This window comes from Somniosus microcephalus, chromosome 19 (genome assembly GCF_052327205.1).
Source record: "Somniosus microcephalus isolate GS21.2 chromosome 19, FLI_Smic_1.0, whole genome shotgun sequence".
Taxonomy (NCBI): domain Eukaryota; kingdom Metazoa; phylum Chordata; class Chondrichthyes; order Squaliformes; family Somniosidae; genus Somniosus; species Somniosus microcephalus.
The window spans coordinates 3773082-3798133 of NC_141005.1; the positions used below are offsets into that span (position 1 = coordinate 3773082).

The following is a 25052-nucleotide window of genomic DNA, read 5'->3' on the forward strand; positions in this document are numbered from 1 at the left end:
TCTGGCGTAATGCTGCCTCTTCTCTCTTCTTCCCCTTCCCTCTTCTCCCTCCTCTTCTCCCTCCTCGTACCTCCTCTTCCCTCTTCTTCCCTCTTCTCCCTCCTCTTCCTCTTCTCCCTCCTCCCTCTTCTCCCTCCTCCCTCTTCTCTCTCGTCGTCATCATAGGAGGGTATGTGAGGAGCCCCTTGGCCCTCAGGAATCTGCAAGCCACGACGTTGTGCTATGTTGTGAAGTGCACAACAAACCACAACGATTCTGGAGACCCTGGCTGCTAAGTACTGTAGGGCTCCACCTGATCTATCCAGGCATCTGAAGCGCATCTTCAGCAAACCGATGGTTTGCTCGATAATGGATCTGGTGGAAATGTGGCTGGAGTTGTAGTGCTCCTCAGCTTCGTTGGCTGGCCTCCTCAACGGCGTCATTAGCCAAGTCCTCAGGGACTCAGCCCTTGTCTCCAAGTAGCCATCCGTGAAGTTGGTCTGTCGGCCTGAATAGCAGAGGCACACTAGACTGGCGCAATATGAAGGAGTCATGGCAACTGCCAGGGTACATGGCATAAACATGCCAAATCTCCTTCTTGTGGTCACACACCAGCTGAATGTTAAGGGATTGGAGCCCTTGCGGTTGACAAAAATACCTGGATTGCGATGGGGTGCAGTCAATGACGCCCTGCACCCTTGGAAAGTCTGCCAGATGAGCTAATCCAACCGCTTGCGCCGTCACACTTGCGCAATCCTTGGTGAAATGGGTGTGATTGTGCGCGAGGGCAAAGAGGGCATCGGTTACCTGTGTGATGCAAGTGTGTGCGGCCGCCTGGGAAATGCCGCTGATGTCTGCTGATGATCCCTGGAATGAGCCTGAGGTAAAAAATGTGAGTGCGGTGGTGACTTTGATGGCCACTGGTAAGGAGTGTCCACCTGGTCCTCTGGGCAGCAGGTCTTGCTGTAGCATTGCACAGATGTCAGTCACTACCTCTCGCGAAAGTCGGAGCCGCCTTTGGCACTGCTGCTCAGTCAGGTTGAGGTCGCTGACCCTGTGTCTGTAGACCCTGTTTAGGGGGTATCTCCTGTGCCGACGGGCTTCCAGGCGCTGGCCCCTTCTGGCCTGTGCTGCCTCCGGCGGGTGAGCAGCAGCCTGTCGCTCCAGCTGCTGCTGCTGGTGCTGCTGTTGTTCCTGGTTCTGCTGCTGCCACGCCTGGTGCTCGAGCTCCTCTAATGCCCAGAAGGGAAGGAAAAAAAATGGCTCCCATGCTTCTGGCATATGCCTCCGTTGAGGAAGCGCTGAGTGAAGGTGGCGAGAGGGGTTTCCCAGGAGTTCACACTGGAGATGTGTGTGAGGCTCCAACCTTCCACAGGTGTGGTTAAGCCTGGTAAAAGTTGCCCCAGGCCTGAGACAAAAAATCCTGCCACCTGCAAATGATGGCTGAACAAATCTCCTCTTTAATGGTTGACCTGCAGCCGATAGTCAGCAAGCCAATAGTGCTCCCGCCAGGTTTCACAGTCGTGATTCCCACCAGGCGTGTTTTATGTGGGAAAAGGTTTAAAAGTGCAAGGGACTGTTAAAATGGCATTATAGAGGCCATTTAGTGGTGATTAAGGGCCTTAAAGACCAGTCCCGCTTGTTGGATGCGGGACGGATTCGGGACCATCAGACACGCCCGAGTAAAAATGGCTCGGAGTCGGGAACCAGACCGGGGGGGGTCCCGCCCGCCAGTTTTTGTGATTTTAACCCCCCACACGCCTCCAAGGCTCAGTTAAAATCGAGGCCAATGACTCGGCATCCACAGCCCTTTGGGAAGAGAATTCCAGAGATTCATAACCCTCTGAGTGAAGAAATTGCTCCTCATCTCAGTCTTAAATGGCTGACCCCTTATCCTGAGACGATGCGCCCTAGTTCTAGACTCTCCAGCCAGGGGAAACAACTTCTCAGCATCTACCCTGTCAATCCCCCTCAGAATCTTATATGTTTTAATGAGATCACCTCTCATTCTTCTAAACTCCAGAGAGTATAGGTCCAATCTACTCAATCAAGAAGAAAATAATAAAATATCTTATTAGAAATAAATATATACAAAGTAACAGGCCGAGAAGGCAGTAAAACACTGGTACGTACATTAACGTCTGTGTTCAGGTTCTTAAGGAAGTTCTGTGTTGTAGCAGTCTTGGAAGTACCAGATTCTCCCACAAGCAGTACAGGATGATTAATTTTCACCATCTGCTCAAGTAGCCAACTGACACGTGTTGTATCGACGGTGGGAACTGGAAATGATTAAGCAAAATTTAACTGTTGCAAACCGTTCTGGTTTATTTCAATAGCTACATATATTTAAAATCTTACATCCGAGAACACTTCTTGTCAACTTTTCCCATGACAAATTCCTATGTCCACACAGTAATTACACCCTCCCCCAGTGATGGCCGTACAGCCACCATTGGAGGAAGTAATTATAGTGTGACACGTTTACCTAAGCAGTTTCCACTGTAAATGTTGACATAGGAATTTATATAATGGAAATATAAAAACAAAGGACTGAATGAATGACTTTAAAATGGCCTTTGAATTACATATCTGCCTGTCCTAGTCCAATTACCCCCACGCTCAAGTCCACTTCACCTGAAGACTACACTTGGGCAATGCCGTGGGGATCAACAAGTCTAAAGTAAATCTGTTTATTTGTGTAATAATAAATCTCTATCCCAAAATACATATATCCTCTATAACCCAAAAATGTAAAGTTTCTTGATACCATTTAATAAAAAAACGTTTTTGTGCTGATCAAGTACTCCTAGGTCAGGTCGAGCACAGCTAGATGCCGACTAAAGCTCCCTTTACTCTGCCCCAACAATGTGTCTCAGCCCCAACACCAGAACATCAATGCAGTATTTTCCATTTCCCACACCAGTCATCCTTAGAGTATGAGTAATATGGCCAATTAGTGATGAGTTAGGGGCAGGTTTGTACTGTAGGCTGATGCCCACTAAAATTGGATTTAAGCTGCCCAAAAGCGTTCCACACAAGACCCTGACAATCAGCAGACAGAATAGACTTTGATCCTATCAGTGTGGGCCCTGTACTGGAAATCGAGTATCTAACACATTGCACACCCAGTCCGCTGATTCTAGAAGGCAAAAACTTACCAAGAATATCTATAAATTTGACTTGAGGATCATGGATATATTTGGGCACCAGCTTGGTCCAGGGAATCCATTTCAGCTTCACATCATCAAAGTGGAAGTCATAAAGAGTTGGTAGCTGGCCTACAACAAATACAAAAACTCAGTCTCCAGAATATAACATTGCTGGATAATTAGTATTAAAGCCCACATCTTCCTGGAGGTCCACTCACCAAGTTAACTGTGAAAGTAAAAATGGATCTTGCATGTGCAAGGAAATAGAAACTTTGTTGGGGGACTTCAAAACAAAACACAACAACTAATAACACTGATTTTTTGATTTATAATAACAAGCAGCAATATACTTGTCACAGGTGTTAGGGGGCTGAAGGCCAGCAGCCTCACACCGATGCAGTTAATGTCCTATACTTACAGTTAATTGCATCTTCAATTACTCCAGGTCTCTGAAATGCAAGTTTGTGTCCACCTCTATAACATCGCCCAGCCTATCTGCTGCCGAAACCCTCGTCCATGTCTCTGTCACCTCCAGCCTTGAATATTCTAATGATATCCTGGCCACCCTCCATAAATTTCAGTCCATCCACCACTCTACTGCCCGTATTCTATGCTGCAGCGTCCCACTCATCCATCACCCTGTGCTCGCTGTCCTACACTGGCTCCCTGACTCCCACCATCCCAAATTTAAAGTTCACACCTTCGTATTTAAATTCCTCTATGGCCTCGCCCCTCCCTATCTCTGTAACCTCTTCCAGCCCTACAACCCTCCGAGAACTCTGCATTCCTCCAACTCTGGCCTCTTGTGCATCCTCCATTCCCTTTGGTTCACTATTGGGCCCATACCTTCATCCATCTCGGCTCTACATTCTGGAATACCCTCTCTAAATCTCTCCACCTCCCTCTCCTCCTTCAAGATCCTCCTTAAAAAACATCTTTGACCAAGCTTTTAGTCACCCTCCTAATGTCTCTTTCCTTGGCTCGGCGTCAATATCTGTCTGATTACTCTGTTGCGTAGCGCCTTGCAACATATTTTTTTAAGTTAAAGGTCGTATATAAATGCAAATTGTTGTTGTCTCTTTGGAGTCAGACAGAATTTATTGTCTGTTTTTGTCACATAATTTAAGGATATCATGCCAGACAAACACTTGACTCGGCTTTGTTGCCGGTCTGACCTAGTAAACACTTAGCAAACAGTGAAGTGCCTGCTGTCCATTTTCCATCACTCGTGCCGACTCTCCGCTAGTCCCACTCCACCCCGCTTTCCCTGTAGCCCTGCAATTTTTGTTTTTCAGATACTTATCCAACTCCCCTTTGAAAGATAAGACTGAATCTGCCTCCACCACCCTTTCAAGCAGTGCATTCCAGATCTTAACGACTCGCTATGTAAAAAAGTTTTTTCTTACATCGCCTTTAACTCTTGCTAATCACCTTACACCTGTGTCCTCTGGTTCTCGATCCCTCTGCCAATGGGTAAAGTTTCTCTATCTACTCTGTCTAGACCCCACGTGATTTTGAACACTTCTATCAAATCTCCTCTTAATCTTCTCTGCTCCAAGGAGAACAACCCCAGCTTCTCCAGTCTATCAACGTAACCGAAGTCCCTCATTCCAGGAATCATTCTCGTAAACCCTTTCTGCACCCTCTCTCAGGCCTTCACATCCTTCCTAAAGTGCGGTGCCCAGAATTGGACACAATATTCTAGTTGGGGCCGAACCAGTGTTTTATACAGGTTCATCATAATTTCCACACTTCTGTACTCTATACCTCTATTTATGAAGCCCAGGACCCCTCAAGCCTTTTTAACTGCTTTCTCAATCTGCCCTGCCACCTTCAATGATTTGTGCACATGTACCCTCAGGTCTCTCTGTTTGTGCACCCCCTATTGTACCATTTAGTTTATATGTCCTCTCCTCACCAAAATGTATCACTTCATACTTTTCTGCGTTAAATTTCATCTTTCACGTGTCCGCCCATTTCACCAGCCTGTTTATGTCTTCCTGAAGTCTATCACTATCCTCCTCACTGTTCACTATACTTCCAAGTTTTGTGTCATCAGCAAATGTTGAAATTGTGCCCTGTACACCCAGGTCCAAGTCTTTAATATATATCAAGAAAAGCAGTGGTCCTAGAACCGACCCCTGGGGAACACCACTGTATACCTTCCTCCAGTCCGAAAACAACCGTTACCCACTACTCTCTGTTTGCTGTCACTTAACCAATTTCGTATCCATACTGCCACTGTCCCTTTTATTCCATGGGCTTCAACTTTGCTGGCAAGCCTATTATGTGGCACTTTGTCGAACACCTTTTGGAAATCCATGTACACTACGTCAACCACACTGCCCTCTCATCAACCCTCTCTGTTACCTCATCAAAAAACTCGATCAAGTTAGGTAAATACGATTTGCCTCTAACAAATCCGTGCTGGCTTTCCTTAATTAATCCACACTTATCCAAGTGACTACTAATTTTGTCCCTGATTACCGTTTCTAAAAGCTTCCCCACTACCGAGGTTAACTTGATTGGCCGGTAGTTGCTGGGTTTATCTTTATACCCTTTTTTGAACAATGGTGTAACATTTGCAATTCTCCAGTCCTCTGGCACCACCCCTGTATCTGTGGAGGATTGCAATATTTTGGCCAGTACCTCCGTGATTTCCGCCCTCAATTCCCTCAGCATCCTAGGATGCATCCCATCCGCTCCTGGTGACTTATCTACTTTAACTACAGCCAGACCTTCTAATACCTCTTCTTTATCAATTTTTATATTATCAAGGGTCTCCACTACCTCCTCCTTCACTATGTCTATCTCAGCATCATAGAAGATAGGAGCAGGAGTAGGCCATTCGGCCCCTCGAGCCTGTTCTGCCATTTAATGAGATCATGGCTGATCATCCAAATTCAGTACCCTGTCCCTGCTTTCTCCCCATATCCCTTGATCCCTTTAGCCTTAAGAAATATATCTAACTCCTTCTTGAATATATTTAATAAGTTGGCCTCAACTGCCTTCTGTGGTAGAGAATTCCACAGGTTCACCACTCTCTGGGTGAAGAAACTCCTCATTTCAGTGCTAAATGGCTTGCCCCTTATCCATAGACTGTGACCCCTGATTCTGGACTCCCTGCCATCGGGAACATCCTCCCTGCATCTAGTCTGTCTAGTCCTGTTAGAATTTTATAAGTTTCAATGAGATTCCCTCTCATTCTTCTAAACTCTAGCGAGTATAAGCCCAATCGACCCAATCTCTCCTCATACGTCATTCCTGCCATCCCAGGTATCAGTCTGGTGAATCTTCGCTGAACTCCCTCCATGGCAAGAACATCCTTCCTCAGATAAGGCAACCAAAACTGCACACAATACTCAAGGTGTGGTCTCACCAAGGCCCTGCACAACTGTAGCAAGACATCCTTGCTCCTGTACTCTAATCCTCTCGCTATGAAGGCCAACATACCATTTGCCTTCTTAACCGCCTGCTGCACCTGCATGCTTACCTTCAGCGACTGGTGCACAAGGACACCCAGGTCTCGTTGCACTTCCCCTTTTCCCAATTTATTGCCGTTCAGATAATAATCTGTCTTCCTGTTTTTGCCACCAAAGTGGATAACCTCGCATTTATCCACATTATACTGCATCTGCCCAATCACCCAACCTGTCCAAATCATACTGGAGTTTCTCAGCATCCTCCTCATAGCACACACGCCCACCCAGCTTTGTGTCGTCTGCAAACTTGGAGATATTACATCTAGATCATTAATATATATTGTGAATAGCTGGGGTCCTAGCACCGATCCCTGCGGTACCCCACTAGTCAGTGCCTGCCACTCGGAAAAAGACCAGTTTATTCCAACTCTTTGCTTCCTGTCTGCCAACCAGTTCTCTATCCAAGACAGTACCTTACCCCCAATCCCATGTGCTTTAACTCTGCACGCTAATCTCTTATGCGGGACCTTATCGAAAGCCTTCTGAAAGTCCAAATACACCACATCCACTGGTTCGCCCTTATCTATTCCACCAGTTACATCCTCAAAAAATTCCAGTAGATTAGTCAAGCACGATTTACCTTTTGTAAATCCATGTTGACTTTGTCCGATCCTGTCACTGTTTTCCAAGTGCTCTGCTATTACATCTTTTATAATGGACTCTAGCATTTTCCCCACTACCGATGTCAGGCTTACCGGTCTATAATTCCCTGTTTTCTCTCTACCACCTTTTTTGAATAGTGGGGTAACATTAGCTACCCTCCAATCCATGGGAACTGTTCCAGAGTCTATCAAATTTTGGAAGATGACCAGCAATGCATCTACTATTTCTAGGGCCACTTCCTTAAGTACCCTAGGATGTAGATTATCAGGCCCTGGGGATTTATCAGCCTTCAATCCCATCAATTTCCCTAACACCATTTCCCCACAGATACTGATTTCTGTCAGTTCCTCCCTCTCATTAGACCCTATGTTCCCTGACATCTCTGGGAGGTTATTTGTGTCCTCCTTTGTGAAGACAGAACCAAAGTATGTATTTAATTGGTCTGCCATTTCTTTGTTCCCCATTATAAATTCCCCTGATTCTGACTGCAAGGGACCTACGCTTGACTTCACCAATCTTTTTCTCTTCACATATCTATAAAAGCTTTGAGTCAGTTTTTATGATCCCTGAAAGCTTACTCTCATACTCTATTTTCCCCCTCTTAATTAATCCCTTTGTCCTTCTTTGCTGAATCCTAAACTGCTCCCAATCCTCAGGTTTACTGCTTTTTCTGGCAAATTTATATGTCTTCTCCTTGGATCTTATGCTACCTCTAATTTCCCTTGTTAGCCTTTCGAGCCTGCTCCACCATTCAATATGATCATAGCTGATCCTCTATCTCAATACCATATTCCTGCTCTCTCCCCATACCCCTTGATGCTTTTTGTGTCTAGAAATCTATCTATCTCCTTCTTAAATATATTCAGTGACTTGTCCTCCACAGCCTTCTGTGGTAGAGAATTCCACAGGTTCACTACCCTGAGTGAAGAAATTTCTCATCTCAGTCCTAAATGTCCTACCCCGTATCCAGAGACTGTGCCCCCTCGTTCTAGACACCCCCCCAACCCGGGGAAACATCCTCCCTGCATCCAGTCTGTCTAGCCCTGTCAGAACTTTATACGTTTCAATGAGATCCCCTCTCATTTTTCTAAACTCTAGTGAATACAGGCCTAGTCGACCCAATCTCTCCTCATACGACAGTCCTGCCATCCCAGGAATCAGTCTGGTTAACCTTCGCTGCACTCCCTCTATGGTAAGTATATCCTTTCTTAGGTAAGGCGACCAAAACTGCACACAGTAATCCAGGTGTGGTCTCACCAAGGCCCTGCATAACTGTAGTAAGTTATACGTCGTAGTTTGCTTTGTTTAGATTTAAGACCCTAGTTTCGGTTTTAACTAAATCACTTTCAGACTCAATATAAAATTCTATCATATTATGGTTACTCTTCCCTAAAGGCCCCTTTACTACAAGGTTATTAATTAACTCTTTCTCATTGCACAATACTAGATCTAAAATAGCCTGTTCCCTAGTTGATTCCTAAACAATCTGATCTAGAAAACTATCTTGCATACATTCCATGAATTCATCCTCCACACTATTACTGCAAATTTGGTTTGCCCAGTCTATATGTAGATTAAAGTCCCCCATGATTACTGTATTAACCTCGTTACATGCGCCTCTAATTTCCAGATTTATACTCTACCCTACATTACAACTACTGTTTGGGGTCCTATAAACAACTCACACCAACTCTGCCCCTTGCTGTTTCTTAGCTCCACCCAAACTGATTCTACTTCCTGATTTTTGGAGCTAAAGTGGGAGAAGGTAGAGTATGAGAGTAAACTAGCAAATAATATAAAAACAGACAGTAAGAGCTTCTACAGGTATATAAAAAGGAAGAGAGTAGCTAAAGTAAACGTTGGTCCCTTAGAGGATGAGACTGGGGAATTAATAATGGGAAATAGAGAAATGGCAGAGACTCTAAACAATTATTTTGGATCGGTCTTCACGGTAGGAAACACTAAAAACATCCCAATAATAATAGATAATCAAGGGGCTATAGGGAGGGAGGAACTTAAAACAATCTCTATCACTAGAGAAAAAGTACTAGGCAAACTAATGCGGCTAAAGGCCGACAAGTCCCCTGGACCTGATGGCCCATATCCTAGGGTCTTAAAGGAAGTGGCTGCAGAGATAGTGGATGCTTTGATTGTAATCTACCAAAATTTCCTGGATTCTGGAGAGGTCCCAGCAGATTGGAAAACCGCAAATGTAATGCCACTATTCAAGAAAGGAGGGAGACAGAAAAAAGGAAACTATAGGCCAGTTAGCCTAACATCTGTCTTTGGGAAAATGCTGGAATCCATTATTAAGGAGGTAATAGCAGGGCATTTAGAAAATCATAAGACAATCAAACAGAGTCAACATGGTTTTTATGAAAGGGAAATCATATTTGACAAATTTGCTAGAGTTTTCTGAGGATGTAACAAACAGGGTGGATAAAGGGGAACCAGTAGATGTAGTGTATTTGGATTTCCAGAAGGCATTCGATAAGGTGCCACATAAAAGGTTACTGCACAAGATAAGAGCGCACGGGGTTGGGGGTAATATATTGGCATCGATAGGGGATTGGCTAACTAACAGAAAACAGAGAGTCGGGATAAATGGGTCATTTTCCGGTTGGCAATCAGTAACTAGTGGGGTGCCACAGGGATCAGTGCTGGGGCCTCAACTATTTACAATCTATATTAATGACTTGGATGAAGGGACCGAATGTACTGTAGCCAAATTTGCTGATGATACAAAGATAGGTGGGAAAGCAAGTTGTGAGGAGGACACAGAGTCTGCAAAGGGATCTAGATAGGTTAAGTGAGTGGGCAAAAATTTGGCAGATGGAGTACAATGTGGGAAAATGTGAGGTTATCCACTTTGGAAGGAAGAATGAAAAAGCAAATTATTATTTAAATGGAGTGAGACTGCGGTACTAAGGGATCTGGGGGTCGTAGTACATGAAACACAAAAAGTTAGCATGCAGGTCCAGCAAGTAATTATGTTGGCCTTTATTGCAAGGGGTATGGAGTATAAAAGTAGGGAAATTTTGATGCAAATTTACAGGGCGCTGATGAGACCACACCTGGAGTACTGCGTACAGTTTTGGTTTCCATATTTAAGGAAGGATATACTTGCATTGGAGGCAGTGCAGAGAAGGTTCACTAGGTTGATTCCTGGGATGAAGGGGTTGACGTATGACGAAAAGTTGAGCAGGTTGGGCCTATACTCATTGGAGTTTAGAAGAATGAGAGGTGATCTTATTGAAACATATAAGATTCTGAGGGGGGATTGACAGGGTGGATGCTGAGAGGATGTTTCCCCTGGTGGGGGTATCTAGAACTAGGGGGGCATAGTTTCAGAATAAGGGGTCGCCCATTTAAGACGGAGATGAGGAGGAATTTCTTCTCTCAGAGGGTCGCGAATCTTTGGAATTCTCTACCCCAGAGAGTTGTGGAGGCGGAGTCATTGAATATATTCAAGGCGGAGATTGACAGACATTTGAACTACAGTGGGGTCAAGGGGTATGGGGAGAGAGCGGGTAAGTGGTGTTGAGGCCAAGATTGGATCAGCCATGATCTTATTGAATGGCGGAGCAGGCTCGAGGGGCCGATTGGCCTACTCCTGCTTCTTATGTTCTCTCTAGTTAAGAGGAGATTTGATAGAGGTGTTCATAATCATGAAGGGTTTTGATAGAGTAAATAAGGAGAAACTGTTTCCAATGGTGAAGGGTCAGTAACCAGAGGACACAGATTTAAGATGATTGACAAAAGAAGCAAAGGCGACAGGAGAAAACATTTTTTTTTTTTTTTTTTACAGTGAGTTGTTGTGATCTGGAACGCGCTGCCTGAGAGGGCGGTGGAAGCAGATTCAATAGTAACATTCAGAAGAGAACTGAATAAATACTTGAAGGGAAATAATTTGCAGGACTAAGGGGAAAGAGCAAGTGGAGTGGGATGAATTGGGTAGCTCTTCCAGAGAGCCAGTACTGGTACAATGGGCCGAATGGCCTTCTACTGTGCTGGATCGCTCTATGATTCTATGAGAAGCAGGCTATGCAGCCCATCGTGCCTGTTGCCTGCTGTGTATCTCCTGCAATTAAATAATGTAAATAAATCCGATTACTAATTTTAGCCTGAAACAGTATGGTGTTTTCCACTTCTGGAGCGAACATGGTAACAACCCAAGCAACTTCCAGTATGAAAAAGCTCAGGAACAAGTGTAACCATTGAACCCTATGGCACACCATACCCCCATTCATGGCACACATAAAAATGCATGCTTCAGATCACAGAGACGTGGGTCTGTGCTGGAAACTGCATTTTGTTGTGAATATGAAGAAAGGGAGTTGGGAGTTGTGAGAAAGCCCGAATTAAACAATATCATAACTTCATGGTGTCGCCTCTACAGCAGGACAATGTCCTCACATCAACACAAAAGAACTTGCACTCCACTTCTGACAAGATTCTGGATTTATAGCCAGCATGATATTTTTCTCCTTAAATTCCTAGTTACGTGATATGAGAAGACAAAATATTGTAGCAGAAACTTACCGGGCAGTTCTCCTGGGCCAACAAGGACATTTGGAGCTTCAACTGTTGACATGCTGGCAAGCCGTTTAACATACTCATCAAACTTTATCCTTCCATCCTCCAGGAGACAGGCTCCCAGAGAACAATACAAGGCCTCAATAAAATAGCATTCTAGTATGTCAAAGTTATCCACCTCTTTCTCCAGTAAACAATCCAACATCCGAGCAAGCTGGACGACCTGGAGAGCAATTATTCAAAACAAGGTTTAACCCGAGAGCGCACCAGCCTTTCTACAGCATTTATTTCTATCTTATTTTTATGTTAGAATCTATTTTAGCAAAAACATTCTGGAAGCCTCATGTATGAGAAAGGTAACCCAGGGCAGAGTGACAATGCTCCCCCCTTTGTCTTGTTTTTCCAAATCGCTCAAATTCTCTCCAACCCGAGAGGAGGAATGGTGTGCCCGGAATTCTCGCCGGGCTCCTTCCACGTTGCAGCCGTGCCTTCGGCAGGGGTTCAGCAGAAACCCCACTCACGCGTAAACAGGGGTTCCAGCAAACCAGCTTCCCAGTGGCGGAGCAGTGAAGCCCCATGGAAATCCATTTTTATCCCTTTGCCTACAGCTTGCTGGGGTCCATTCCCCAAGTTAAGTCTGAACACAAAAACAGCTTGCTGCTGGAGAGGAGCAACGAGATGGAGACAAGAATTCTCTAGTCCTTTGATATTTTATGTTTTATCGTACTAGTTGGAGGAAATATATTTAGTAGAAAGGGATCTCTCTTTATATTGCTAATAAATAAAAGAATCTCCAATATTAATATCACAATACAGTTCGTTCAGGATTCTGCAGTTTCCAGACCAGTAACTTGCTTTTATGATCAATCTTACACCCGACAGCAACTAGTTCCGCCAACCCCATTCTTAAAACATCAATCTTTTCAATCAATCTTACTTTATATTGTTTGTCATTTTGCCTTCTTACCATATTCAGTTCTGTTTGAGGTACAATTGTTTTTAACTTCTCCACTTGCCTGCCATCCAACATCCCCTCCACAATCATCCCAATGATGTGAGGCACATACTTATTAAACAGCTTGGGGAGGTCGGCCTGTTCTTGCTGAAGCAAACAGAAAGGATTAAAAGTTTGTTTTTTTAAAGCTGAGAGATTTTAAGCTGTCACATCTCATTGTTGGATTCTTTAACCTTTAATACATCACTCGTCATACATCTGAAAAATCCCAACCAAAGGCCGTGGATATTAATACACTTTGTGAAAGGAAGACTTTCATTTTTATCGCGTCTTTCACAACCTCAGGACATCCCAAAGTGCTCTACAGCCAATGAAGTACTTTTGAAGTTTAGTCACTGTTGTAATGTAGGAAACGTGGCAGTCAATCTGCACACAGCAAGCTCCCACAACAGCAATGACATAATGGCCAGATCATCTGTTTTAGTGATGTTGGTTGAGGGATCAATATTGGCCGAGGATATTGGGAAAACTCCCCCGCTCTTTTTCAAAATAGTGCAATGGGATCTTTTATGTCCACCCAAGGCAAACAGGGCCTTGGGTTTAACGTCACATCTGAAAAAGATGGCATCTCTGATGGTGCAGCACTCCCTCAGTACTGCACTGGAATGTCAGCCTAGATTTTGTGCTCAAGTCTCTGAACCCACAACCTTCTGACTCAGAGGCGAGAGAGTTACCACTGAGCCAAAGCTGACACTTTCTACCATATACTTCAGTCCACGGAGAACTGCTGATTTTGTTTAGGTTCAACAACAACAACTTGTATTTATATAGCGCCTTTAACGTAGTTTGTGTCAGCCATGGCTCAGTTGGTAGCACACTCGCCTCTGAGTCAGAAGGTTGTGGGTTCAAGTCTCACTCCAGGGACCTGAGCACATAAATCTAGGCTGACACTCCAGTGCAGTGCTGAGGGAGTGCTGAACTATCGGAGGTGCCATCTTTCGGATGAGACGTTCAACCGAGGCCCTGTCTGCTCTCTCAGGTGGCTGTAAAAGATCCTATGGCACTATTTCGAAGGAGAGCAGGGGAGTTCTCCCCAGTGTTCTGGCGAATATTTATCCCTCAATCAACATAACAAAAACAGGTTATCTGGTCATTATCACATTGCTGTTTGTGGGAGCTTGCTGTGCGCAAATTGGCTGCCACATATCCCTCATTACAACAATACTTCATTGGCTGTAAAGCGCTTTGAGACGTCCGGTGGTCGTGAAAGGTGCTATATAAATGCAAGTCTTTCTTCCTTTAGTAAAACGTCCCAAGGCGCTTCACAGGAGTATTATAAGACAATTTGACACTGAGCCACATAAGGAGAAATTAGGGCAGATGGAGGTAGGTTTTAAGGAGCATCTTAAAGGAGGAAAGAGAGGTGGAGGGGTTTAGGCAGGGAATTCCAGAGCTTAGGGCCTAAGCAACAGAGGGCACGGCCACCAATGGCTGAGCGATTATAATCAGGGATGCTCAAGAGGACAGAATTAGAGGAGCGAAGATATCTTGGGGGTTGTGGGGCTGGAGGAGATTACAGAGATAGCAAAGGGCAAGACGATGGAGGGATTTGAAAACAAGGATGGTCATTTTGAAATCGAGGCATTACTTAACCGAGAGCCAATGTAGGTCAGCGAGGGTGAAGGGGACTTGGTGCGAGTTAAGACACGGGCAGCCGAGTTTTGGATGACCTCAAGTTTACGTCGGGTAAAACGTGGGAGGCCGGCCAGGAGTGCATTGGAGTAGTCAAATCTAAAGGTAACAAAGGCATGGATGAGGGTTTCAGCAGCGGATGAGCTGAGGCAAGGGCAGAGACGGGAGATGTTACGGAGGTGGAAATAGGCGGTCTTAGTTATGCTGTGGATGTATGGTCGGAAGCTCATTTCAGGGTCAAATATGACACCAAGGTTGCGAACATTGTGGTTCAGCCTCAGACAGATGTTAGGGAGAGGGATGGAGTCAGTGGCTAAGGAACGGAGTTTGTGGCGGGGACTGAAAACAATGGCTTCGGTCTTCACAATATTTAATCGGAGAACATTTCTGCTCATCCAGAACTGGATGTCGGACAAGCAGTCTGACAATTTGGGGATTGTGGAGGGGTCGAGTGAAGTGGTGGTGAGGTAGAGCTGGGTGTTGTCAGCGTACATGTGGAAACTGACAGCGTGTGTTCGGATGATGTTCATATTAATAGATAATCAATAAATAATATGTACATTTTTGCTGAATAAGACAAATATAATCACTAACCAGAGTACTCTAATACTAATATTTTTAAAAGATTATTCCAATAAACTTGTGGAAAAATCAGAGTTTATATTTTAGTTGTATTTGAGATTTCAAAAGGAAACTGGAAAAAAATTGCAATTGCAACTTTAATAAAGATAATCAAAATATCTATTTTAATCTTTTTTTTAAAACCGAGCAAGGTTTTAAAAAGGTAGCAATTTAAATTTTGGGTTAAACATAGAATCCATTCGAAGAAGTGGTGAAAATTGCAGTTAAATAAAAGCCAGTTTATTTATGGTAGATTTTACACTGTCCATTATTTGAAGCTGTGTAAAGTAAGTTCACACCTTGCTTGTCCTCTCGTTGGTCCACTTGTCCCAGAAAGGTCTGTATTTCAGGTTCTTAGGGTCCACATACACCATCCCACAGCGAGACACCGTGGCTGGAGAGGCATACTGTAAATCTCCAACCTACACAACCCGTGGAGAAATAAAGATCAGGCTCAGTAAACATGTCTCAAGATGAGGCAGACAAGCTGCATAAATAATAACTGTTCAGTTCACAGTTAAGTTCCCACTTTTACCCAAGCTATAATTCTGAGAGCGATTCTGCATCAAAAGTGTGGCATGGCACCCTCATCAGCCCAAACTGTTGACAGCATTTCCATATGAGAAGTGAATATTTTTTTCCCCGCTGGGCACAGTATAGATGCGAGTATCTCCACACTAGTGAACCCTGCAATCCATGGTGCAGATCTTTAGATCATTTAGTAGGTGCGCACTCCAGGCCCTGATTTTGGCAGGCTCCACTCCCAGCGCAAAACCTGGCTGGTGGCAAGCATGTCGTGCAGATAAGGCTACAACACCGTAACCCATTTTTCAGAGCTGTGCTCACAGTTAGCAAGGCTCCTCACTAAAATATCCCTACTGTTTAAGCTTTGAAAATGAGAAGCTTTCCTTTTGGTCACGCAGTATAAAATACAACAAAATCAGTGTTCACAGAATCACAGAAACCCCACAGTGCAGATAGAGGCCATTTCGGCCCATCGAGCCTGCACCGACACATATCCCACCCGATCCCCGTAACCCCTACACCAACACATATCCCACCCTATCCCCACGTATTTAATCCCCCCAACACTAAGGGTCAATTTATCATAGCCAATCAACCTAACCCGCACATCATGTTAGAATGTTGTTTTCTATCTTTCTTTTTGGACAACTTGTACGTTCTAGCAGTAGTGTTGTGGACATCCAAAGAGAGAGTCAGAGTAAAAAGTACTTCATGCCGAGTGTGGGCATATTTGCACTTAAGAACAGAAGAACATAAAAAAATAAGAGCAGGAGTAGGCCATTCGGCCCCTCGAGCCTGCTCCGCCATTTAATGAGATCATGGCTGATCTTCTACCTCAACTCCACTTTCCTGCCAATCCCCATATCCCTTGATTCCCTTAGTATCCAAAAATTTCTCATAGGATTACATCGGATATACGGCACAGAAACAGGCCATTCGGCCCAACCAGTCCGTGCCAGCGTTTATGCTCCACTCGAGCCTCCTCCCGTCTTTCCTCATCTAAATATATCAGCATAACCCTCTATTCCCTTCTCCCTCATATGCTTATCTAGCCTCCCCTTAAATACATCTATACTATTTGCTTCAACCACTCCCTGTGGTAGCGAGTTTCACATTCTCATTGCTCTTTGGGTAAAGAAGTTTCTTCTGAATTCCCTATTGGATTTCTTGGTGACTATCTTATATTGATGGCCTCTAGTTATGCTCTTCCCCACAAGTGGAAACATTCTCTCTGTATCCACTCTATCAAAACCTTTCATAATTTTAAAGACCTCTATTAGGTCACCCCTCAGCCTTCTTTTTTCAAGAAAAAAGAGACCCAGCCTGTTCATCCTTTCCTGATATGTATACCCTCGCATTTCTGGTATCATCTTTGTAAATCTTCTCTGCACCCTCTCCAGTGCCTCTATATCCTTTTTATAATATGGTGACCAGAATTGCACGCAGTACTCCAAGTATGGTCTATCCAAGGTTCGATACAGGTTTAGCATAACTTCCCTACTTTTCAATTCTGTCCCTCTAGAAATAAACCCTTGTGCTAGGTTTGCTTTTTTTATGGCCTTGCTAACCTGTGTCGCAACTTTTAGTGATTTGTGTATTTGTACTCCGGGATCCCTTTGTTTCTCTATCCCACCTGGACTCGCACCCTCCAAGTGATGTGACTTCCCTATTCTTCCAACATTTATCTGTGTTGAACTTAATTTGCCAATTATTTGCCCATTCTGCAAGTTTATTATTGTCCCCCTGTAATTTGTTGCAGTCCTCCTCAGTATTGACTATCCCAGCAATTTGGTGTCATCCGCAAATTTAGAAATTGTGTTTTTGATTCCTAAGTCTAAATGTAAATTATGAACAGCAGTGGTCCCAGCACTGATCCTTGTGGAACACCACTACCAACCTTCTGCCACTGCCATCGATTTCTGTCTTGAATATACTCAATGACTGAGCATCCTCTGGGGGAGAGAATTCCAAAGATTCACAACCTTTTGAGTGAAGACATTTCTTCTCATCTCAATCGTAAATGGTCAACCCCTTATTCTGAGACTGTGACCCCTCGTTTTAGACTTCCCAACCAGGGGAAGCAGCCTATCAGCATCTACCCTAAAGAATTTTATACATTTCAATGAGATCACCTCTCATTCTTCTAAACTCTAGGGAAGGTCGACCTAGTCTACTCAATCTCTCCTCATAGGACAATCCCCCCAGCCCAGGAACCAGTCTGGTGAACCTCTGTTGCACTCCCTCTAAGGCAAATATATCCTTCCTTAGGTAAGGAGACCAAAACTGCACACAATACTCCAGGTGTGGTCTCACCAAAACCAAAGCCCTGTATAATTGCAGTATGGCATCTTTACTCCTATAGTCCAATCGTTTTGTAATAAAGGTGAAAACAGACAGCTCTGGTGAAATGAGCTTTTCCCAGCCAGGTGACAAGGTGAAGAAGCTGGAAAACCATTCCAAGCTTGTTTCAGTTGTGGAGTGGCACTGGCTGAATTATAAATTGAAGGGAAGAGAGAAAAGAAAGGTCCACAGAAAATTCTACAAAGAAATATTGCCAGAGCAGGACCTCAAACAGCATTGCACAGTGTGCCTGGAGCCTGATGCGTTCACCATTGGCCAGCGTCAGCAACTTGTTGTCATCCATCACAGAGTTCATGTTCTCTACCCAGAGTGCATCCACATCGCCATCAAATAAAATATACCTGCAACAGACACACAGACACATTTCAAACAACACAATCATTTTAAATTTGCGGATAAATGAAATGGTAAAGATCTACTGGGAGAGGCATATTTTAAACAACTTGGAAATCACTGAAAGGGAAGCAGATTCTATAGTATCTTTCAGAAGGGAACCTGGATAAATACTTGAAAAAGAGAAATCTGCCGGGCTGTGGGAAAAGAGCCAGGGAGTGGGACTAATTGGAGAGCTCTTTCAGAGAGTCGGCACAGGCACAATGGGCCGAATGGCCGCCTCCTGTGCTGTATCGTTCTATGATTGTACTTATACACCTTTAACCTAAAAACTGTTCCAAAGAGAAAAAAATGAAATAGATACGGAACAAATGCCAAGCTGCAATGGGAGAGTTAGGAGAGGTGACTGAAAGCTTGGTTGAAAAGTTGGATTTTGAGAAGATTCTAAAAGGTGCAGAGAGAAGTAATGGGGTAAAGGGAGGGCGTTCCAGAGAGCAGGTCTGAAGCAGTGCCAATGGGGTAAAGGGGGTTTAGGGAGGACGTTCCAGAGAGCAGGGCTGAAGCAGTGCCAATGGGGTAAAGGGGTTTAGGGAGGACGTTCCAGAGAGTAGGGCTGAAGCAGTGCCAATGGGGAAAGGGGGTTTAGGGAGGACGTTCCAGAGAGTAGGGCTGAAGCAGTGCCAATGGGGTAAAGGGGTTTAGGGAGGACGTTCCAGAGAGCAGGGCTGAAGCAGTGCCAATGGGGAAAGGGGTTTAGGGAGGGCGTTCCAGAGAGCAGGGCTGAAGCAGTGCCAATGGGGTAAAGGGGTTTAGGGAGGGCGTTCCAGAGAGCAGGGCTGAAGCAGTGCCAATGGGGAAAGGAGGTTTAGGGAGGACGTTCCAGAGAGTAGGGCTGAAGCAGTGCCAATGGTGGAGAGATAATGCACAACAGGTCAGAGTCAGAGGACTGAAGCGTCCAGGAGAGGGTATAAGGTTGGAGGAGGTTGCAGACATAAGGCAGGGTGCCACTTGGGAGGGATTTGAATACAGGGATGATGATTTTAACTTCAGTTTGTTGGGCGATAGGAATCCAGAGCAGATCATTAAGAACTTAGTGCTGGACAGGATAAGGGCAGCTGAATTTTGGACAAGTTTATAGAAGCTGCAGGGTTGGATGTCAGCAAAGTGGATACTGGAGAAATTGACCTAGAAATTGGATCGCGTGCAGTGGTTACGCTGCACTCGCTTAATGAGGCTGTGTCAGGACCACGAGTAATTGGTTCTCCAGCCTCAATTGTCTATTACCGGCGAGCTGCAGGCGATAGTCACGGCCCCAGAGGCAGGTCGTTTGAGGTTGCATGCAGAGTCCAGGATGGCGGTCGATGGGGAGGGGGGAGAGACGTGAGCAGTGGCCCGCGAACTTTATGTGGAGCTAGGAGGAGCAGAAGGAAATAACAGCAGTAAGTAATAATATGAAAACTTTATTTTAGCTATGAGGAAAGGTTGGATAGGCTGGGGCTGTTTTATTTGAACAGAGGAGGCTGAGGGGAGACATAAGTGAGGTGCATAAAATTATGAGGGGCCTGGATAGAGTGGATAAGGACCTATTTCCCTTAGCAGAGGTCAATAACCAGAAGACATAGATTTAAAGTAGGAGATTTAGAGGGAATTTGAGGAGAAATGTTTTCACCCAGAGGATGGTGGGGGTCTGGAACTCACTGCCTGAAAGGGTGATAGAGGCAGAGACCCTCATCACATTTAAAAAGTGCTTGGATACGCACTTCGAGTGCCGTAACCTACAGGGCTACGGACCAAGAGCTGGAAAGTGGGATTAGGCAGGATAGCTCTTTGTCAGCCGGCACAAACACGATGGGCCGAATGGCCTCCTTCTGTGCCGTAAATTTCCATGATTCTACGATTCCCTTTCTGGAGTCAGCCTGTGCCGGTCCCTTTAAGGACCACTGGTTTGATTGCCAGATGCCTGAGAATACTGACTGCAGCATGCTCGCCACATACAGCCGTCAGTTGCTAAAGGGGCCCTCAAACATGCATTAGACCACCTACTTGCATGAGCAAAGGGATTAACGCCCGTTTCAGACGCAGGCCTTGGGCATCTATGCAGGAGCCTTTACCAATATGGCAGGCAGTACATACACTCCCACGCGGAATGAGCTCACACACTGCCAGCAATACTGGATGCTTAGGGGCCCATTCTACGCCTGTAAAAGGGGCACAGTGCCATTTAATTTCTAGGCCATTGGGTGTATAGGTAACAAAAGTGTGGGATTCAGTGGCAGTAAGGCTGAGTTAGGGTGCGGAGGTGGAAGTAAGTGGGTCTTGGTTATCTTTAGGAGCTGGGCTTTGACAGGACACCAAGGTCTGGCACAGATGGGTTTAGCAGGAAGGGGGATGGAGTCAGGGGCAAGGAAGCTGAGTTCACAGCAGAGGATGGAAACAATGGATTGTTAGGATGGAAGACATTTTGATTCACCCATGACTTGACATTGGACAGATGTTATTGTGTGTGATACTACACTGTAAAGTTTTATCCTTATCAAATACTTTCATAATCAGTTCCATTAAGAGACCGTTTTGTTTCATTTCTGTTTATACATTCTTAGTACTTTCTTACCCCGTGAAGTTTACACAATGGAAAAATAAGAGCAGTGAAGGAAAACATTTAAGAGGTGAGTGCCTCAGGTGAAACCTTCAATAGCAGATTGAATATGATGCAGAATGTTTGAAATCTGTATTTTGTACAACAAGAATGGTATCATATATTAACACAAAGGACTGATCAATATAATATTAATACCTTAAAATCATTTCTGCCACTGAAATGTACGTTTTTAATCCACTCCACTACCTCCTGCTACTGGAAACTGGCTTCTGCCACATCACCAAATCGGAAAAAATTGAAGGGCAGGGACACTAATCCTACAGTCTTAATCTGGAGCCACATTCAATGGGAGACTTGGACATATCTCACTGTTCCTTCATTGCTGCTGGGTCAATATTCTGGAACAACATGATTGCGGGAGCCCATCAGCACATGGACTGCAGCACTTTCAGAACGGCCACAACCACCTTCTCAGGGCAACTAAAGATTGGAAATGAATGCGGCCTTGCCAGCGTCACTCACAGCCTGAGAACTAATAAAAAGTGTGGGATCGGTGAATTTACCCATGGGTGAAAAGAAAGAAAGAAAGAAAGAAAGACTTGCATTTAGATAGCGTCTTTCACAACCACCGGACATCTCAAAGCGCTTTACAGCCAATGAAGTACTTTTGAAGTGGAGTCACAGCAATGTGATAATGACCAGATCATCTGTTTTTGTTATGTTGGTTGAGTGATAAATATTGGCCAGGTCACCTGCTCTTCTTCGAAATAGTGCCGTGGGATCCTTTATGTCCACCTGAGAGAGCAGACGGGGCCTCGGTTTAACGTCTCATCCGAAAGATGGCACCTCCGACAGTGCAGCACTCCCTCAGCACTGCACTGGAATGTCAGCCAACCTTTTTATAACTGATAACTGAAGATAACTGATTACGGACAATTACGGTGAATGCTCTACTAGATTCTTTGTTGGAATAGGGACCTTGAGCAAATTAAGCTGTTTGGATTTTGGCTTCTGTCCTTTTTTCCCAACACAGGCCCTGCTGGATCATTGCAGCCTTATGAGTGTCCTGGTGAGTCGAACAGTAAATGCATTGTTACTCTTGCAACAAAACACACGCTCCGCATTTATTTCCTGTAACTGTATTTTGCGAGGGTTTTGGAGACATTTTACCTCCTCTCCTTCTTATCGGTCGGTTTATTGATTTCTCTAAAGATGTTTGACAAAATTCCATCGGTCCAGTCACGAGTCACAGGATCCAAGATTCCATACAGCTCAATCACACTGACGGCTTTTGAGTTCAATGTGTACAGTTTAGTCACCAATGACAGTCTAGAAGGCAAAGGGAAAATTAACAAATAATTTTGTTTTCAAACCATGTAGTGGAATATTTTCAACATTAAAAACTCAAAACGTGTAGTTCTGTATTATATGCAGGTAAGTTGAAGATCTGAGAAGTTAGGGTTTCAGATTTCTGGGAGTCAGCATTTTGGATGCTGCGCCGCTCTATCTCCTCCTCTACACACGATATTGTATGAAACATGTTAAGTACTGTGTTGACGGGGTCTCACCTAGTTTGAGCCTGGCAAAGTGTGTTAATGACCACCGTCTTTCCACCTCCAGTGGGTCCAACCACCATAGTTGTGTGTCGAGTCATCATTGTCTCATACATCTGCACCACTTTGTCCACCTACACAAAAGGAGATTTTCACTTTCAGATATTATGAGATACATTTGAATTTTGAGCAATATTAAGTATTAATGACTGTGTATAGTCCTGTAGAAAGTACAGGGACCCAGGGGCTGAGCATAGGTGGTTTTTAGAACGCACACCAGCAGCTGTAGGGCTCTGTGGTCATCTATTCAATCTAAACAAAATCAAATTAAACACCTAAAATGCCCCATTCAGGGCCTGTGATGGATCCAGTGTTTGGGGTCACAGGTGGGGTGCATGGTGAAGCTGTGAGGTGGCAGTTCAGCTGATGAATCATTTGTGCAACGTCCCCTCGTCTTAAAAGGAGGAAGAGCGAGCTTGCATTTGTATCATGTCTCTCAGTGTTTTACAGTCAGTAAATTATTTTTGAAGTGCAGTCACCGTTATGCAGCTAAACACGGCAACAATCTGCACACAGCAAGGTCCCGCAAACAGTGGGAACTGAAACAAATGACCAGTTAATCTGTTTTGGAGAAGTTAGTTGAGGGATAAATGTTGGCCAGGACACTGGGAGAACTCCCCTGCTCTTCTTCGAATAGTGGCATAGGAGTAGAGTTTACAGGGAGATTCTCCCAATTGTCCACTGAAGATAAGTCGGTGGATCGGGTGATCCCCGCAGAAATACAACCCCATGGCATCTTTTACAACCACCTGACGTGGCAGATGGGCCACCTGGCTCATTTAATGCGTTGCAGGTTTACAATGAATTCACTTCTGTTAGATTAGAAATGCTGCAATCCAATCTGTTCTTGTTGCCTCCCTTGTGTATGAAACCTTCCAATGTGCTGTTTATATGATGCAACCGGGAGGAGGAGGAAACAAGCATTGGAGTGAAAGCATTCACTCTGATACAAGATCACAGCTTAGAAATTATATTCAATGTTAATAGTGGACAAACCTTAAAGTTTTCATCAGCCGTTACTTTTTCCACTATTTTAAAGCAGGTGTGTAAATGGGTTAACAGAGGAATGAACACATTCACTCCGCCTTTAAAATCACCAACTGGTATTTGTAATAGAATCAAGAGTTTTACAATCAGTTTTTTGCAGGTGTTTCCAGCCTATGCTCCATATATATATATATATATATTATGGAGCTCTTAGTCCCACACGTTAAGGAACGGTTTTCTTTCGCATTGCACAAACTATATTTCTGCATGAAATCTTTAACAACATTTAATAGAGTATAAATTAGTATCAGCACCTAGAATCATAGAATGATACAGCACAGGAGGCCGCCATTTGGCCCATCGTGCCTGTGCCGGCTCTTTGAAAGAGCTATCCAATTAATCCCACTCCGGCTCTTTCCCCACAACCCTGTAAATTTTTCCCTTCAAGTATTTATCCAATTCCCGTTTGAAAGTTACAATTGAATCTGCTTCCACCGCCCTTTCAGGCAGCGCGTTCCAGATCACAACAACTCGCTGCGTAAAAAAAGGTCATCTCTGGTTCTTTTGACAATTACCTCGAGTCTGTGTCCTCTAATTACCGACCCTCCTGCCACTGGAAACAGTTTCTCCTTCATCAAAACCCTTCGTGATTTTGAGCACCTCTATCACATTTTTATAAAATTATTTAACACACATGTACCAAGCTTGTTCTACGCAACCTTAACGCAGGGTGGTTCAGTGACTGTGAGAGAAGAGTGCTGATCACAATGTCTTCACCAGTATGAGATATTTAATTAGCACGGTTTAATTTTTTAATTGCCAACACAGTTTAAAAAGCACAAAGCTCTAAAGGGAAAATATACCAGAAAAAGCCTTTACCTGCACTGGCAATAAAATATAATGGTTGTCCGCAAGTGACTGTTCTACTGCATCATTGAAGTCTGGGTAGCGGACACGAGGACAGTCCAGGCCAGGAAACAAGTCAGTTATGAGGCCCAGGAAGAGGGGAACATCCTCGAAGACGAACTTTGGAAGATTCATGTCTCTCAACGCCCTCATCAATACCACATCCTAGCAAACCAAATTATGTGAAATATTTAGATTTCTTTGATATCATTTCAGGCATGCTTGACACAAATATGTTGTGCCAGCCAAAGAGTATAGCCACACCAGTGATGTATATACCAGGCCTAAGAATAATAAAAGACTTGCATTTCTATAGCACCTTTCACGACCTCAGGACATCCCAAAGCACTTTACAGCCAATGAAGTACTTTTGAAGTGTAGTCACTGTTGTAATGTAGGAAACGCGGCAGCCAATGTGCGCACAGCAAGCTCCCACAAACAGCAATGAGATCTGTTTTGGTGATGTTGGTTGGGGGATAGGTATTGGCCAGGACACCAGGGAGAACTCCCCCTGCTTTTCTTCAAAACAGTGCCGTACAACCTTTTGCGTCCACCTGAGCAGGCAGACGGGGCCTCAGTTTAAAGTCTCATCCGAAAGACGACACCTCCGACAGTGCAGCATTCCCTCGGTACTGCACTGGAGTGTCAGCCTGGATTTTTGCCCTCAAGTCTCTGGAGTGAGACTTGAACCCACAACCCTCTGACTCAGAG

General features: G+C 44.4%; 1 protein-coding gene across 1 annotated transcript in view; it reads right to left on the reverse strand.

Moving 5' to 3' along the window:
• The window catches only part of dnah10 (dynein axonemal heavy chain 10), a 304418-nt gene that overhangs the window by 101675 nt on the left and 177691 nt on the right, over nt 1-25052 (reverse strand). The window contains exons 37-45 of the mRNA XM_086011825.1: nt 24315-24506; nt 22404-22522; nt 22006-22164; nt 18109-18244; nt 15317-15439; nt 12717-12851; nt 11756-11972; nt 3138-3257; nt 2113-2258 (exon numbers count right to left, since the gene is read on the reverse strand). Coding sequence (XP_085867951.1) covers nt 2113-2258; nt 3138-3257; nt 11756-11972; nt 12717-12851; nt 15317-15439; nt 18109-18244; nt 22006-22164; nt 22404-22522; nt 24315-24506 — 1347 coding nt within the window. The remainder of the gene's footprint in view (nt 1-2112; nt 2259-3137; nt 3258-11755; nt 11973-12716; nt 12852-15316; nt 15440-18108; nt 18245-22005; nt 22165-22403; nt 22523-24314; nt 24507-25052) is intronic.